The following is a 19,343-nucleotide window of genomic DNA, read 5'->3' as shown; positions in this document are numbered from 1 at the left end:
GGTGGAGGGTCAGAGAAAAAGAGGAAGACCCCCAACGAGATGGATCAGCCAGGTAGCATCATTGAAGGACTCAAGTGTGGCAGCGGTAGTGAGGTCGGCCCACGATTGGACATTGTTTTGTTCTGCTGTGCATGGGGTCGCTATGAGTCGGTTCTGACTCGATGGCACCTGACAACAACAACAATTGTGTGGTTACAGTATTCTTAATTTTATTGATGATAAAGGGAAAATCATACTGTCGACAGTTTTGGGCTTAATGTCTTGAATAGGCTGTGTGATTGCTAAGTCCCTGAAGAGGTAAGTCTGCATTAACAGCATTTATTAAGAACATAATTACGTTTGTACGCTAAATGCCAGAATAACATACAGATAAATATGCACATCTTAATTTACATATATCCCTTGTTATCAATCAGAAAACCACTTTTCTGGGTTCTACTCTTTAGTTCTCGTGTGGCACTATGAGTTTATGCACTGAACTGCGAGTTCAGTTTGAACTGCAAAGTCGGCAGTTCAAGCTCACCAGTCGCTCCTCAGAAACCCTATACAAGGTTGCTATGGGTTAGAACCTACTCAACAACACTTGACAGCAACAACTCTTTTATCCAGGGGTGGGGAATATCTGGCCTGTGGGCCATATTGCTATTGTTGTTAAGTGTCGTCCAGTCAGTTCCGACTCATAATGACCCTGTATAGGGTTTCCGTGGAGTGGCTTGTGAACTTGAATCACCTATCCTAAAGACCGCGAAATTATTTGGTCTGGCCTTGCCAAGGCAACCGCAATTACATCCATCACATTGTGGTTATTTTAAAGTGCTGTTGAGTTGGTTCTGGCTCATAACGATCCCGTATAGAGTTTCTGAGGAACGACTGGTGAGTTTGAACCGCCGAACTTGCAGTGCAAACTGACCTTGCAGTTCAGCATATATAACTACAGTACAACAGGACTCTAGCCATCATATTGTTGTCGTTGTTAAGTGCCCGTCGAGTAGGTTTCAACTCATAGCAACACTTATAGGGTTTCTGAGGTGTAGCTGGTGAGCTTGAACTACTGACCTTGAGGTTCAAACAGACCTTGCAGTCCAGCACATTAATCCGCGTGCTACACAAGGATTGTTGTTGTTGTTAAGTGCTGCCGAGTCCATTCCGACCCTAGGGCTAGTTAATGTTTGACCAAATATTGTGGTGGTGGTGTGCTGTGGTGTTGGTCCCGACTCATAGTGACCTTGTATAGGGTTTCGGAGGCTGTGAATCTTTATGGAAGCAGAAAGCCTCATCTTTCTCCCGTTGACCAAATATAGCACTCTAATTTTTAAGTTGATAGTTTTGTATGACCCGCAAATGATGCTATAAATATCCAAATGGCCCTTGTCAGAAAAAAGGTTTCCCATCTATGCTTTAACCCAATAACTAGCTGACCATATACAAACTACATAAAGTCCTTGAGTTTCAGTTTTCTTGTTTGAAATATTAGAATGATAGTAATAAGCTTCTCTGTATCACAGAGTGTATGAAATCATAAATATTTTAACAGCTATGTAAAAAAAAAAAAATCTTACATTAACTCATATCCTCATCTCTCTCTGTGAATAGTATTTATTCTCTGTGTTTTTCCCCACCCTTCATCTTGTATTTATAGATATTTTTGCATGGTAATAATCTGAACAGTCTACACCAACTAATTCATCCTGAGATCCTGCCCTCTGAATTTGGAGGAATGCTGCCTCCTTATGACATGGGCACATGGGCAAGAACACTGTTAGACCATGAGTATGACGATGACAGTGAATACAACGTGGACTCCTACTGCATGCCTGTGAAAGAAGTAGAAAAGGAGCTCTCTCCCAAGTCTATGAAGAGGTATGATGGCGGTAGATCGGGAGGTGAACTGGGGGCGAAGGTGTAAGGGTAGCACATGCTAAGTCTAAATCCAGATTTTCTATTTTTCTGAAATTGATGTTTGGTGATATTTTAAAGCTTTTCATATCTCTGTGATATGATGTCTAGGAAGTATGAGTCAGAGATAAAGCCATCTGAGGTAAACTCATGTTAGTGTTGTTCAAAATTCAGTCTAGCAGAGTCCGTTGTAATCCCCAAATGGAGTGTTTATTCATTTTCTTCTGAAAAGTTAAGAATTCTAGCAGGGTGAGCAAGTGAGAAGAGGGGAGTACCCACCTCCACTGCAATAAAAACAACTCAACTTTTGACTAAACTCTTTATTGGATTTCAGTGTAGAACTTTACTTGAAAAGAGGGATTTATGGCAAGCACTCTGTCTCACACATATATACTCATACGCATATTAAGCAACTCAAAATACTACATTCAAAACGTATGTTCTCTTTTCAATATTTCTACCAAGTCTTTGTTCAAATGTCTGGCCACTCCAGGGGCAACATGTTCTCTGCCTACAGCTTTAAGCTTCATAAAATCCATTGTGGAGTCATAGTCTGATTCTCTGCTTTGATTCTTAGGGTATTCTCATGTTTATTTTCTTTCAATAAATGCTTATATATTGAACACATGCTCTGTAATAGGCACTCTGTAGGTGTTTCAGATGCAATATAGATTGTAATGTACCATTTAGTCTAGTGAGAAGTACAAAACTAGTCCTGGGTACACATTTTGATAGTGGATTTTTCTTTCTATAACAAACAATAAAGTATAACACATAGGCTTTCCAATCCATAGTAATAATGTTATTGTTGTTGTTGTTAGGTGCCATCGAGTCGGTACCGACTAATTGCGACCCTGTGCACAGCAGAACAAAACACTGCCCAATCCTGGGCCAACCTTACTACTGTTGCCACGCTTGAGTCCATCAATGCTGCCACTTGGCCAGTCCATCTCATTGGGGGTCTTCTTCTTTTTCTCTGACCCTCCACCTTACGAAACATGATATCCTTCTCCAGTGACTGGTCTCTCCCGACAATATGTCCAAAGTATGAGAGACAAAGTTTGGCCATCTTGGCCTCCCAGGATCATTCTGGCTGCACTTCTTCCAACACAGATCTGTTGGTTCTATAGGCAGCCCATGGCACTTTCAATATTCTCCTCCAACACCATAACTCTCTTCTTTGGTCTTCCCTATTCACTGTCCAGCTTTCGCATACATATGAGGTGATTGAAAATACCATGGCTTGGGTCAGGCGCAGCTTAGTCCTCAAATTGACATCTTTGCTCTTCAATGCTTTAAAAAAGTCTTGTGCAGCAGATTTGCCTAATGCAATACAACATTTGATTTCTTGACTGCTGCTTCCATGAGTGAAATACAGGAACAAGAGCCCCTCAAATTTCTTCTCACCCAACTCAGGGAAGATCCAAGGATTTCTCACATATCATACTAAACACTATCTAATAACCATGCAATATCCTTTTGATGAAGACCTTGACCTTATGGTCCTTTGGTCATGGCTCTGAACCTTGTCATGGCACCCTTATTCTTTGCTGCTGCTTCTGGTGCTGTCACTAGTGTGTGTGTGACGAGTTCCCCTGCCAGGGTAGCTGCACAAATCCTTAGAGGGAAGGCAAAGATCCTGCTTCAACTTTTCTATATTCAATAAGGTTATGTTTGCACTAAACCTAGGCTACTTGATAGTCTTCTCTTCTTAGTGCAGGGGATCAGAACTTGAGATCCTTGGTGTTCTAATTGTTAAACTTTCAAGTTGTTGTTGTTGTTAGGTGCCATTGAGTCCATACCAACTCATAGCGACCTTATGCACAACAGAACCAAACACTGCCCAATCCGGGGCCAACCTCACTATTGTTGCCATACTTGAGCCCATTGATGCTGCCACTTTGCCAATCCATCTCGCTGGGGGTCTTCCTCTTTTTCTCTGACCCTCCATTTTATCAAACATGATATCCTTCTCCAGTGACTGGTCCCTCCTGACAACATGTCCAAAGTATGAGAGATGAAGTTTGGCCATCCTGGCCTCCAAGGAACACTCTGGCTGCACTTCTTCCAACACAGATCTGTTGGTTCTTTTGCCAACCCATGGCACTTTCAATATTCTCCTCCAACACCATAACTCAAAAGCATCAATTCTTCTATGGTCTTTCTTATTCACTGTCCAGCGTTCACATGCATATGAGGTTATTGAAAATATCATGGCTTGGGTCAGGTTCACCTTAGTCCTCAAGTTGACATCTTTGCTCTTCAACACTTTAAAAAGGTCTTGTGCAGCAGATTTGCCTAATGCAATACATCGTTTGATTTTTTGACTGCTGCTTCCGTGAGTGTTGATGGTTGAGCTAAGAAGAATGAAGTCCTTGACGACTTCAATTTTTTTCTCCGTTGATAAGAATGTTGTTTATTGGTCCAGTGGTGAAGATTTTTGTTTTCTTTACATTAAGATGCAATCCATACCAAAGGCTGTGTTCTTTGATCTTCATCAGTAAATATTTTAAGTCCTCTTCACTTTCAGCAAACTCTCAAGAAATTCTGTTAAATTCCTAAAATTGATGCAAAATTGTGTCTGTCTGTCTGTCTGGGACTGTATATCTGTACATTTTTATAGAGAGAAGGTTTTTTTTTTTTTTTTAACAAATTCTCAAGATGTTTTTTAAGGCAAAAGTGATTAAAAGGAGTGTTTAGGAATGTTCCTTTTTAATAACAATGATGAAGTAGTTGTACAAATCATAGCCATCCTTTGCTAAGTTCTTAAAAGGGAGTCAGTCACTGGGTGGGTTTTTTTTTTTTTTATATCAATTTGTTTAATCATAACAGCAACCCTATTAAAGAGATACGTTTTATTTCTGAAGTCACATAGTCAATAGTGGAGCAAGGTTACAATTCACGAAGTATGGAAACTTTCAGACTTATTGGTATAAACTCTGTTTATTTTCCATGGAAGTAGAGCACAAAATTCCCTCATTCTGGAATTGACCTATATGAGTATATGGTGGCTCCTGTCATATTTGTCCTCGTAACCTTTTCCTTTGCTAGCTAATAGTGCTGACTTCTTTTAACCACTCCTTGTGTGACACGCTCACTATGGTAGTTCCCTTCTTTGAATTCATTTGTATCCAAATTTCAGTCTTAGCCACACTGCTGTCATTTACACTCTTCTCTTCTTCACCTTCTCCAAAAACTCTGTAGTAGTATCTTTCCCTCCTTTACCCATCCTTTTGTCCCACATTTATTATTCAAATTTTTATATGAATGTTTCTTAATGCAAATCAGATTATTTCATTTCTGTGCTTTAAACTCTCTATACAATTCATAGAATCAGCTATTTGTCTTGGCTTACAAGATCTATGTGATCTTGACCCTACGTACCTTTCCCTCCTAAGCATGTTTCACCCTCTTCCTCTTCTACCACATCTAAAACACAATACCCTTGTTTCTTTCTCTCAGCCTCTTCATCTTCTTATCTAATGATCTTTACACTTGTTTGCTGCTGCAGGAATGCTTATTTTTTACATCTGTAAATTCAATCTTCTCAGTTTTAATTAGCTTGACCTGTCTCCTCATTCTAGTTACTCCCTATTCATCACCCTTTAAAAATTTTTTTTCATAATATTTATCAGTCTGGAGTCCTGCTCAGGCGCTAACTGCAAGGTTGGTGGCTCAAACACACCAGCCATTCCTCCTAAACCCTATTCAGGGTTGCTATAAGTTGGAACTGATTGGATGGCAACAAAAACTATACCAATCCATAAAATGACTAATATTATTTCATTTTTTGTTGCATACCCCAAATGGGAAGGACCCCCAGTAGTGTAATGGATTATGAGTTGGGCTGCTAACTACAAGGTCAGTAGTTTAAACCTGCTAGTCCCTTCCTGCGAGAAAGAGGAGGCTTTCTGCTCCTGTAAAGATTTACAGTCTTAGAGCGAAGAGTGAAATGTCAGCTGATAAGAAGAAAGGGCATATGCACAAGAACACCCACACTTGCAGATAATACCCACTTGACCCGGCTTCAATGACTGGATGATGAGAGCTCAACTAGAAGAAGAAAGAAGAGGGAAAAAGGAGTAATTTGATACAATTTAATGAACTTAACCTACATCTATGGATGCAGTAACTCAAAAGAGGGAACAAATCCTTACAGCAAGGATCATTCCCACCCCCTCCATACACAGAGTAGACAGGGATGGGCAACTTGGACATTGGCTACCCAGAATGGGGGGGGGGGGCGGAGGGCTACAAAGACAAGAAGTGACTGGCTTATGAGCTTTCAAGAGCAAACCTAGATTCAGAGGGCGTGAAGGAAGGTAGACTCTCCACTGAGTAGTGTCCAATCTGTCTAGGTAGGACTGATGAAAGGAGATGGTCTCTTGTGATACAATAGTGAATAATTGTTATCAGGACTGCTTGTGAGGGTTGGAAATGTAAAGGTAGGCATTTTGTAGCAAGGAGGGGAGTGATTAACTTTTCAGCCTAGGAGTGGAGGTCCCTGGGACCATCAAGGGAGAAAAGTGGAGAGCGGGACTCTACCCATAGAAGCAGTGATGCCTGAGATGGAGGCAGAGACAATGACATGGAGAGATGGAGCAGTTGGGGGCTTTAGATACAGAGAGGGAAAGGGACTGTGTGATGATAACCGGGGGCAGGCTTGTAGTGTATACCCTTTGGTTGGTTGATGATGAATGAAGGGGATTGTAACCATAGCAATGAAATGATATACGATAGGATGAATGTAAAACTAATGTTTTCCCATGTAAACTATCACATAATTCACAATAACACATTAAAAAAATAAAAATAAAGATTTACAGTCTCGGAAACTGTATACAGGGTTGCTATTAGTTAGAACTAACTTGCTGGCACACAACCACCTCCCCAATTAGAAACTTCATGAATACCATGGCTTCGTAGATCCTGTTCTCCTTTTAATCACCAGTGGAGGGCCTGAAATTTGGGGGAGGCTCATTAAATATCTGTTTACTGAAAGGAATGTTGTGAAGTCTATCTTTAGCTCTTTTCAATTGCAGTGTTAACTCAATGCATTTCATTTGCTTCTCATATAAGGAACCCTGGTGGCACAGCAGTTAAAGTACTTGGCTGGTAGCCAAAAGATCAGTAGTTTGAACCCACCACTTGCTCTGAGAGAGCATTCTGTTTTCACAAGATGGTGCAATCTTGGAAATAGTCTGGTGCACTTCTACAGTGTTCTTACAGGATCACTATTAAAATCAACTTGATGGCAATGGGTTTGGGTTTGGGTTTGGGTTGGGACTCTCATATTACTACTTTCATTTAGGTTCTGGAATTCTGTCTTTGCAGTATTGAGCACAATGATTTCTTTTGGTTCTTGTTGCCGTCACAGTTACTGCTCAGGCGGCCAAAGCACATAGCTGATTTGTATTGAACTCCCTGAAACTACTGAGTGAGTGCCTTTTACATATAAATCCATATTCTCCTGAGTCTCTACTTCTCTGCTTACCTTTTCCTCCAAGCCACATTATTTTAATTGAGTCACAGCATCTTGTTAGATTTGGCTTACTGTAGCCACCTTTTGAAGTGTTTTTGGATCGGGATTCTTTCTAATTAATTAGGCCAGTTTGTTCCCGGAAGTATTGGCGCTTCCCACATTGAACCTCCCGAACCCTGGGGTTCTTGCTTCGTCTGACATAGGCTGATTAGGAGTTCAGTCATCCTTTGTTTGGTGTAGGTTGGTTATCATATGAAATATTTATCGTCCTATTTGAAACATTCGCTTTTTGAACATTTATTGTGCTTTGGGTGAAAAATTTACATAACAAATTAATTTTCCCAATTACTAGTTTATACACAAATCATTCTGTCACATTTGTTGCAATCCCAACAGTGTGTAAGTACTCTCCCTGTTTTCTCCCTGAGTTCTCCATTTCCCTTTGTCTGGTTTCCCTATCCCCTCTCTGTCTTCTCATTTTTTATTTTGGGCAAATGTTACTCTTTGGTCTCATAGTTAATTGTTTGAAGAAGCACATTCTTCATGGATGTTGTTGTTTGTTATAATTTATAGCACTGTTTAGTTTTTACTAGAAGGTGACTTATTCCAGGAATGCCTTCAGTTTCAACTGAAGATTTTTTTCAGGGAAATAATTTTAGGAATTCCTCTGGTCTCTTTACTGGCCTTTAATTTTTGGCTTTGAATTTTATTCTACATGTTCTCTAGGCATTCTAACCAGAATCTTCTTTCATGGCCCAGGTCAGAATGGTTGGTAGTGGTAACCAAGCACCATCTAGTTTTTCTGTTTTCAGGTTAGACTAATTTTTCCTTGAATCTTCTATTTTTGTCATTCTCCTTTGCTCCAAGCAGGAAGACACCAATAATAGCTTAGATGGCTGTTTTCAAGCTTTTAAGGTCCCAGACATTACTTATCAAGTTAGTGTATAGAACATTTTCTTTATGAAAGATGTTTTGCCTTTGGACCAAGACATACCCCAAGATTATGGTTCTATGCCTTCAAGTCTAGTAGTTCAGCCCTAATGCTTAAGTAGTTTTTATAACTATACTCCATATATATTCTATCACATATATATATGAATACACATGCAGCATGTACCAATCTGTATGAAGAAATATCCACAGCCAAACCTATATGTGTATGTGAGTATTCTCCTATATGGCCTACCACACCTATTTAACATACATGTATGCGTACATTTCTGCTCACAAATTATTGTTGATATTACTGTTGTTCTAGGATTGTATATGTTACAGCAATGACCATAGTTGCATTTTACTCTTGCATACCTCTCAGTGTCTTTCTTTGCCTTAGTCACTGGTCTGAGTTCCTCAATATTGTGTATTGTTTTTTTTAACACTTGTGTATGTTGTATGTAGTGGCTCTCTCTCACTCTACCTCCTATCCTTGGTACCATCAAAGAATGTTTCTATGTGTAAGCCTAGTTTTGACTTTCTATAATAGTAGTTTCATACAATATTTGTACATTTGTGATTGATTTATTTCACTCCAGATTTATCCATTTGTGAGATGTTTCACAAGAGTCATCACTTTTGAATTTGTGTAGTATTCCATTTTATGCAAGAACCACAGTTTTTTTTATTCAGTCATCTACTGATGGATGCCTAGATTGTTTCTATTTTTTGCTATTTTGAATAATGTTGTGATGAACATGAGTGCACATGTATCTATCTGTGTCCCATGTCATATTTCTTTAGGCTATATACTGAGGACTGAGATTGCTGGAATGCATAGTAATTCTACTTCCGTCTTTTTAAAGGAAGTACTATATCATTTCCCATAGTAACTATACAGTTTTGCAGACCCATAGCAGTGTTCCAGTCTCCCTAAGTTTAGGCTGAAGGGATGAAAAATGAAAACAAGTCTGAGAGTCAAAATATGATCTTGAGTACATTCCACCTGAATTTAGATACCATGTCAAAAACAGATGTAATGTATGAGTATGTGTATTAGGATGTGTATGTGTATGAGCTTTAGTAGGATACTAGAGCAAGTGCTTTCACCACATGTCAGTTAGTTTGTGTGTTGATGCATGCTGGAAGTTATGCCACTGGTATATTAAATACCATCAGGGTTACCCATGATTGACAGGTTTCAGCTGAACTTCAGATGAAGGAGAACCAGACAACTGCCAGGTGTTTAGTCACTGAAAACCTAGTGAGTAGCAGTTGAGAATTGTCTGATATAGTGCTGGAAGATGAACCCCTCTGGTTGTAAGGCATTCAAAATACAACTGGTGAAGAGCTGCATCCTCAAAGTCGAGTCAAACTTAATGACATGGATGGAGCAGAGCTTTTGAGACTTTCATTTGTTGTTGGAGCGCAACTCAAAATGAGAAGAAATAACTGCAGATAGCCATGAATAATCAGAACATTAAGTGTACAAAGTATGAATCTTGAAAGATTAGAAGTTGTCAAAAATGAAATGTAACCCATTAATGATCAGTTTCCTAGGCATTAGTGAGCTGAAATGGACTGGTATGGTTATATTGAATTCGAAAGTCATATGTTTGTTGTGCTGGGAACTAGAAATTGAAGAGGAATGGTGTCATATTCATTGTCATTAAACAGTATTTCATGATCTATCTTGAAGTACAGAGCTATCTGTGATAGGATACTATCCATATGCCTAAAGGAAGACCAGTTATAGGACTATTACTCAAATTTACACACCAACTACAAAAGAGATGAAAAATTGAAATATTTTGCCAATTTCCTCTGAAGTTGGTCAAACAAGCAATCAAGATGCATTGATAATACTCATAATTGGAATGCCAAAGTTGGATACAAACAGGAAGGATTTGTTGTTGTTAGGTGTCATCAAGTCAGTTCCAACTCACAGCGACCCTATACACAACAGAACAAAACAGTGCCCAATTGTGCACACCCATCACAATTGTTATTACACTTGAGCCCATTGCTCCTGCCACTGTATCAGTCCATTTTGTTGGGGGTCTTCCTCTTTCATACTGATTCCCCAAGCATGATGTCCTTCTCCAGGAACTTGTCCCTACAAAAAATATGTCTGAAGTATGAGAAATGAAGTCTTGCCATCCTAGATTCTAAGGAGCATTCTAGCTGTCCTTCTTCCAACACAGATTTGTTTATTCTTCTGGCAGTTCATGTTATTTTTACTAGTCTTCTCTAACACCATAACTCAAATGCATCAATTCTTTTACAGTCTTTCTTATTTATTGTCCAACTTCCACATGCACATGAGGCTAGTGAAAACACCATGGCTTCAGTCAGATGTACCTTAGTCCTCAAACTGACATCTTTGCTCTTGAACATTTTAAAGAGGTCTTGTAGAGCAGATTTTTCTAATGCAATACATTATTTAATTTCTTGACTGCAGTTTCCATGAGTGTTGATAGCTGATCCAAGCAAACTGAAATTTTTGACAATTTCAATCTATTCTCCATTTGTTATGATATTTTCTTATTGGTCCAGTGTTGAGGATATTTGTTTTCTTTACATTGAGGTGTAGCCCAAACTGATGGTTGTAGTCTTTGATATTCATCAGTAAGTATTTTAAAATTCTTTTTGCTTTCAGCAAGCAAGGTTGTTTCATGTGCATATTGCAGATTGTTAATGAATTTTCCTCCAATCCTAATGTCACGTTCTTCATATACTCCAGCTTCTTGGATTATTTGCTCAGCATACATAATGTAGAAGCATGGTGAAAGAATATAACCCTGGAAAATGCCTTTCCTGATTTTAAACCATTCAGTGTTTCCTTGTTCTGTTCAAATGGTTATTTCTTGATCTATGTACAGGTTCCTCCTGAGCACACTTAAGTGTTCTGGAATGCCCATTCTTTAAGCCTTTGTATAGTCAACAAAGCACAGGTAATATTTTTCTGGTATTCTCTGCTTTTAACCCAGATCCATCTTACGTCAGCAATGAATATATCCCTCTTTCCATGTCTTTCTTTAAATCTGGCTTGAACCTCTGGCAGTTCCCCGTCAATGTACTGTTGCAGCTATTTTAGCAAAATTTCACTTGCATGTAATATTGTTGGTATTGTCTGATAAATTCTGCATTCCATTGGGTCATTTCTCTTTGGAATGAGCACAAATATGGACCTTTTTGAATCAGTTGGCCAGTTAGCTGTCTTCCAAATGTCTTGGCAGAGATGAGTGACTGCTTCCAATAGTCCATTAGTTTGTTGAAAAATTTCAATTTGTATTCCATCAATTCCAAAAGCCTTGTTCTTTGCCATCGCCTTCAGTGTATCTTGGACATCTTCCTTCAGTACCTTCAGTAATTCAGTTCTTTTTCATTTGCTATCTCTTGAAATAGCTGAATATCGACCATTTCTTTTTGATACAGTGGTTCTGTATTTTTTTCATCTTTTGATGCTTTCTGCATCATTCAATATTTTGTACATACAATCCTTCAATGTTACAAGTTGAGGTATGAGTTTTTTCTTCAGTTCATTCATCCATGTTTTAAAAAGTTTTAGAAAGGCAAAAACTTCCCTTTCGGCTTTCTAACTCCAGGATTTGCACATTTCATTATAGGGAAAGATTGGTAATTGAGAAATATGGCCTTGGTGATAGAAACTATGTTGGAGATCACATTATAAAATTCAAGCTTCAACTTGCAATACTGAATAATTCTGTGAGAAAACACTGAATGATGCAAGAAGCATCAAAAGGAGATGGAAAACCAATGCAAGGAGGAGGAGTGGGCAGATACACTAAGCAGAGCCTCTGCAACAAAGACTTGGGAGACCAAGTTAAGCAGATCCATATAGTGATCCTGGAACCAGGAGCTTCAGAGAGGTGGATTGAGTGTCAACTCTAAGAAGAAGTTGAACAGGTACAGCAAGAAAGAAGAAAAATGGTCAAGACTTCAGCCGACATGGAGCATGGTAGCCATCTTGAGCTTTTCTGAGTGACTTGATGACTTGGCCTAGGTGTGTGGGCCTAGGACACGTCTAGAGATTGGGTGCAGCTCTCCCATCTTTAGTGCCATCCTAGTAGCTGGGGTCATGTAGAGTCCCTGTCCTTAACAATTCAGCAGCCAGCAGCACCTGTCCTGCACAGCCTTTTCTCAGCCTGGGGTTGCCAACCTATCTGAAGAGTGTGAACCTGCCCTGAAATATGCTACATAAGCAGCAAATGAAGAACTGTGTTCACACTTTCAATTGCTATCATATTCATCAGGAGACAGGTGGAGAGTACCTGAGAACACAACAATATGCAATCATCAGTTAAATATAAATATGACACCACAACATTTCATAAAAAACAGACGATTTCCACTTACATGAAGAAACACGACAGAGTGCCTCAAACAATTGACCAAAATACAGTCAGAAAATATAAGATCAGAAATGCTATCAGAACTGTTTGAGAAAGATTGAAGAAAGCAAGGAGAATACAGAAAAAATTTTGAAGAATTCAGGAAAACACACAAGAACAAAGTAACAAAAGAAATGAAAAATCGGAAACCATACAAAAACAACAACTAGAAAGTTAGAAGATTAATACAAAGAATTCAGAAATATATAGTATATTGAAATGGCAAAGAAGTAGAACTGAATCACCGCGCTCAACATTTATTTTGGTTTCCTATATATTTCTGTAGAGAATTGCTTTCTCCTTAGTCCTTAGTATTATTCACGTCCAATGCTTAATACTAAAGTTCTTCCAGAATAGAAATTATTTATTGCATAAATATTAATTATTTAGAAATAGACTGGAATATTGAGATTCTGCTCTATACCAGACTCTATGATACACAGTGTTTTTACAATAAGGAGAGAAACAGATGAATCCCTGCCCATGGAGCTTCTCCTATAGTTCACACCAGTTGTTAGGTTAATGTTTTAGTGCGAAGCATTGATTAAACTTCCCGCTCTTTTAGCATGAATCCAGCATGATAAACCGGTTTATGTATTGAAAATAAATAAATGATGGTGACATATATTGTGCATTTATGTACTTTCTTAAAATATAAACATATGTATTCATGTATTTTTCCTAAGATAAGTGTGTCTCATTGTACTTAAAAGTGATCTAGAAATCTCTATTTTCTATCTACTTATCATCCTTGGTCTCCTCATCCTCTTTCTCTTGATTTTTTCTTTCTCTGTTTCCGAGTTTGCTCTAGTCAGTCACTTTTCTGAGGTAGGCATGTAATCTCTACTTGATATTGACATAAATGCATGAAAATGACATAGGAAATATAATTTCTGCCTTTTTAAAAAAAATGATCTCAGCTTCATTTTCAATTTTTTTAAGAAACAAACTTAAATATATTTAATTGAAGGAGTCAATTTATCAGTTTATCCTGTAATTATTTTTGCTTTGATAATTAGTTCCGTTGCTGTTCTTTTTCATTAGCATGTGCAGTTGTATTTCAGCTTATAGTCTTTCCTTTTGAAAGTTAATGAGGTCTGCTAAGAGCCATATTGCCACAGCTATAGCCAATTGGCTGGAATGCAGCAGCAGGGAAAAATTCATTACCGTGGAAAATTTTAAAAGGGCAGCTGCTTCCTTAATGTTCAAGCTATTAAGATGGCAGTTTCCTGCCACAACAGTGGCATGTTTCATTGACTTTCCTCCTTCTAGGTTTCATGTTGTTTCCTGATGATGAATTGAGATATAATTTTCACCTGCTATCAAGGGAATGTGTAAGAGGTTTTCAAATTATTTGCTTTCCTAATTATAAAGTGGTGCTGCCTGCACAAGATGGAATCTTACTCTTTAAAAAGACTGGAAACATTTTATGAAACTTTCAAATTAAGATTGACTTTATTTTGATGATCTAGTTGGATATTTAACAAAAATCACATTCAACTTTGGGGTTTTTCCTAATGTCACTAAAATATAAAATGATGGCAAGAGAAAAGTGAGCATTCATATTGAAGTTTCATAGAGCTCTAAAAAAATCAAGTCTATTGGTATTTGTATTTTTATAACAATAAATTTACTGCAGCATTTTCTCCAGTGTGTGTGTGTGTGTGTGTGAGTGAGGGGGACAAATTTATCCTTAATTAGAAATTTTCAGTATCTCAAAACAAGAAGCTTATTTCATTGTGAAGAGGAGCATTTACGCCTATTATGGTTTATTTAGAGTCCTTTGCTGTTCACTATTCTATTTGGAGGCCAGAGGGGATTGTTTTCTCACTCTTATATAAAACATCACCATAAGTGTTTCTCTGTCTAAATGTGCAGCATTCTCAGTTCATAAATTCCTTGATGCAGAGGAAGCTAATCCATGGGAGAATAATAACAAAGAAAAGACAGAGGAGACTGTTATGTGCATGATGATTTAGTAATAACTCTCTGACATTGGCTTTATCCTTTACAGATCCCAATCAGTAGTGGATCCTACAGTATTAAAACGCATGGATAAAAATGAGGAAGAAAACATGCAACCTTTGCTCTCTCTGGACTGATATCCTCCACTCCCTGTGGATTAGAAATGGAAGGTTCTAGTTTTCAGCAACAAGGACAGCACTGTGGAAGATTTACCAGCTGGAAACCTATTTATTCATGTTAATGTAGCATAATATATAATAAGGTGTCAGGCTTTCCCATTTGCCTGGACCATGGGTGCCCTGAGATGGATTTAAAAAAAATCAATAATTTATTCTGTTAAGTGCCAAGTTCTTTGTAAATACAATGTAATCTTCATGTCAAGTTTGTAAATTTTGGTAGTACCTTACTTTGGAAAAGATTGAATCATGAGCCCATTGTCAGTGATATAACAAAAAACAGACAAGACAGATAGAAGATGAAAGTGAATTAAATGTAGCCCTGTTTCCTATGAAGCCATATTTCAGCTATCACAGTGATCATTTCATTGTTCGTCTCTGAATCTCTGTTAGTATTCAGACGTTCTTTTAATGGGCACAGGGAACTAGATGATTCTAGGAAAGCATTATGATAAATGTATTTCCTGTCTAGTGGTTTTCATTTCACAGAAAATGTGTCCTGTCGGTGATCCTTTGCCTTGCATTTTAGAGACAAGGAATGGCAGATGAGCTGGTAAAATGAACATTTGAACTCTTTTATGTTGCTTAAGTCCAGGAGTCTTGGGAAAAGATATGTTCCTCCAATTAAGATGTTGAATTCTTGAGGAGAGTGGATTCTTTTTAAAAACCGCTATATTCACAATGTGCCCTTTTGTCAAGACTCCTTCTTATTCCTGTCTGATGTACTTTAAGAACTTCACTAAAAAAAAAAAAATAAGAATAATAAATTCTACCAAGAGAAAGAGAATTTATTCATAAATAGTGATTTGACAGCTAATTTTGAACATAAAATTTACTACTACATATAAGAGGTTAATTTCTAATGCCTGTGCACTGGTTAAAAATAATACATTCACACACACATATATTTTTATCACGTGCCAATGAATCCTTGATGTGACAGGATTATAAAAATCATACACATTCAATTGACTTAGCAATGTTATAGATTATGACACAAGATGCTAACTCTGAAAAACCAGTTCCACTAAGTTAATGAAGATGATGTATAGTAAAACAGACTTTCTGTGAACCTATTTAAGGACATTCTAATTTAATTGGTAATGCAATCTTGAATATGCTCCATTTTAGTGAAATATGTTTTTATTCAGAGATGCAACATCTTAATGCAGAGAGACCAAGAGTAAAAATAGTTTTTCTTTTCTTTATTCAAATTAATTTTCTATTTTCCTAGAAATTCTACATGTATGCTTTTTCATTTCCAGGAAAAAATTGTATAAGCAAATTGCAATTAGGAGATATAATGAAAATATTTGAGAGCATCTGAGATAGCATAATATAATTTAAATCCAGATTTGAAATCTTTGTATTATTTAAATTTCTTATTTCATTAAAATGCTTCAATTTTATGGCAAAGTTTAAAAAATTACCTCAAATATCAAACTCAAATGTGGGAAAACAAGATTTTTGCCACTTTTACAGAGTGATAGAATTTGAAATTGATAAGTTATCATATTGTTTTCAAAGAAAAATAACTCAAGGACTTATTCAAAATTAACATACAAAAAGGTGTATAGAGCCTTTACATACTTTTTAGCAAAAAGTTTCATAAATCCTAATTCTACAGACAAAAGTCTTAAAAGCAAGATCAGTACCTCAATCTACATATATCGATATATCAATTAATCTGAATGAAAGACACCTTAAGAATATTATCCTCCAATCAAAAGCAGAAAAGTAACAACAATGTCAGGTACTCTGCTCTACCCATGGATACTATAGGAATTCAAATCAGCTGGAATTAAGACTCACAATTCTTATCATCAAAAGAACTCTAGCCATAGGTGGGCTTTGGGGTGGTTTTGCCTACATATTATACATTGTATAGCCTTGACCTTTATATACTATATAAATCAGTGTTAGGCAATATGATATACTGGACTAAAATAGAAACAACCTAAGTACAGAAAGAATGCCAACTTTTCATTTTCAGGAATTTCTCCTGATGTGCAACATTTATTGCCAACTTTTAGAATTCTACCAACTTCATGTGTCAGCCAACATAGTCAGCTTTTTCCCCCTCTCATAAAGATAGTGTCATATATAAAAATAACTAGAAAGTCATATTTTAATGTGTGTACCAATCTAAATAAAAGCATCATTTACACAATCTCCCTACCCCATATCTGGAAACTCTGCAGTGGCGTTGCTGCTCTGCTGCTCTTCTTCAAATGAACAATTGAGATTTGACTGGATTGTGTGAGTTATTTCAAAAATGAATGAACAAAATACAACAATGATGTTCTTGTTGTGTTTGAAATTGCTATCTTTAGTTCAGTCTGTAAATAAACCCATTTTCCAGTAATTTTTTTGAAGCTGCCTAGTCAAAGAATATCTGTTCAACTTTATAAATTTTTTGCTCAGCACCAGCTAGTTAGCCTTGTCTAAGAGTTGTTTTTCCCTCATGTGTTTGTCTGTGTCATGTAGCTATGTCTATTGTTACATAACCTGGTGTTTGTAAATAAACGACCCTATAAACTTTCTTTTTAACTGTAATAGTACACCTCCACTTACACACAAATAACAGCCTTTTGTTTCTGAAGGCTGTGCATTCATTTTTTAGTTGTTATTCAGAATTTGTAGACTTCAAGTAGTTACTACATTTGATTTGGAATGAGAAAGTAATCAGTTTATTTCTTTTACTCCACCTGCTCCATCTTCTATTTCTTGCTACTTTTCTTTCTTCTACTTTATATTTCTGAAATATTTTCTTTCTTCCACTTCCTTCAGGGGAAGCAATTTCCAAAGCTGACTTAAAAACAAGTAACTTCTGTTATCATGTTGTCAGTGGTTTTTGCAGACATTTTGACTAATAATTAAAAAGGAAGACATTATCATGAAAATAGACTCTAAGAAATATGAAGAAGTGCCTCTTTAAAAATGGAATAAAGCAGTGATACTGGAATATGGATTTTATTTGTACTTTTCTCCAAAAAGGAAATACATACATCTTTATTATAAGAGTGAAATATAGACACCATTTGAAGAAGAATATTTGAAACCTTGCTTTGAGTATTCTTATATAATATTCTTTATTGTGTCCAACGCAGTACTTTAATACATGTTACTAGCAAACCTGGTACCATATACAAGTATTAAATGAAGTTTTCAAGCAAATTTTTGAATTGGGAATGCATGCTTTCTTGTATTTCAGTGATATATTTGAATAATGATTTACATAAGTGTAGCAAGAGACATTATTATGTTTTTACATATAAAATGCTTGTTTACCTTACAGTCTTAAAATTCATACATTCTTATGCAGGAAAGCGAAGTAGTTATGTTGTCTTAATACTGTTATCTAGGTCACACTGTTGAAGATTTGAGGTGAAAAGGATTTTTGTTTTATTAAAACACACACACACAAACAAACCCCACAGATTTTCAATTTGCTGAATTTAAACTAAGGTCCTTGGCAATATGAAAGGAAACTTATAAGTAAAAATGCAAAAGCGAAGTAGTGATGTTGTCTTAATACTGTTATCTAGGTCACACTGTTAAAGATTTGAGGTTTCAGTACTATTCTTCAGGGAAGAGAAACTTCCTTTTTGCTTTAAGAAAATGGAGAGTTGTGTTAGAATTTGGGGAAAACATCTCTGACTTTTCAGGAAAATAAATCTTAAGAGTCAGGGCAGTGTTTCTTTTGGGATAGGCTTCCTTTTATTCTACAAACAACCTACAGTTTGATGGACATGTCTAGGATCCTTTTAGTAGTCTAGCCAAAGAAAACCTGGTGAGAGGCTGTACTATCAGCTGTTGTTTTATCTAAAAGTCTAAGTCATCTGGTTGGTTGATAGCTTTTTGCTTATTTTACATGTATTCATTAATGATAACTTAAAATACTGTCATCAGCCATGAGACTTTGCAAAATCAAATAAATAGAGCTATGGTATGACATGTGAACTTAGAACATGCTACTCATATAACATCAAGAAGCTAATAGTCACATATTCTATCTTACATGTTCTATAGATAGAGCTAAGGGAATAGTGGTGCGTTTTAAGTTTGTAAGTCCATAGATCATGCAATAATAGCAGGCAACATACAAATATATTGGAATACAAGTAAAAGATTTACTCAATATGTTGGGTTTGCAATTACTCTTCAGTGGTGAAAAGGATTTTTATTTTATTAAAACACACACACACAAACCCCACAGCTTTTCAATTTGCTGAACTTAAACTAAGGTCCTTAGCAATATGAAAGGAAACTCATAAAAATGCAAAAGGAGGGTTTGGTCTTATAATATTATTTTATCACAGGTATAATAGCTTAGAGAATATATACATTTTTCATGAATTCCACTTTTTTATGTCAAATAAGATCTGAGGCACACTTGAAGATAATGCTATAGAATGTGTTCAGTGTATAGAATTGAATTCTCCTGGACTGAGAGAAAATATGTAAAATAGAAAC

The 19,343-nt window shown here is 36.7% G+C and overlaps 1 protein-coding gene across 1 annotated transcript in view; it reads left to right on the top strand.

Annotated features, from left to right (window-relative positions):
- Positions 1–14,828, top strand: part of CLVS2 (clavesin 2) — an 88,512-nt gene extending 73,684 nt beyond the window's left edge. The window contains exons 4-5 of the mRNA XM_006834696.1: positions 1,640–1,860; positions 14,741–14,828. Coding sequence (XP_006834759.1) covers positions 1,640–1,860; positions 14,741–14,828 — 309 coding nt within the window. The remainder of the gene's footprint in view (positions 1–1,639; positions 1,861–14,740) is intronic.
- Positions 14,829–19,343: the final 4,515 nt, after the last annotated feature.

Source organism: Chrysochloris asiatica, unplaced genomic scaffold, assembly GCF_000296735.1.
Source record: "Chrysochloris asiatica unplaced genomic scaffold, ChrAsi1.0 scaffold00013, whole genome shotgun sequence".
NCBI lineage: Eukaryota > Metazoa > Chordata > Mammalia > Afrosoricida > Chrysochloridae > Chrysochloris > Chrysochloris asiatica.
This window is presented reverse-complemented; position numbering and strand designations above follow the sequence as displayed.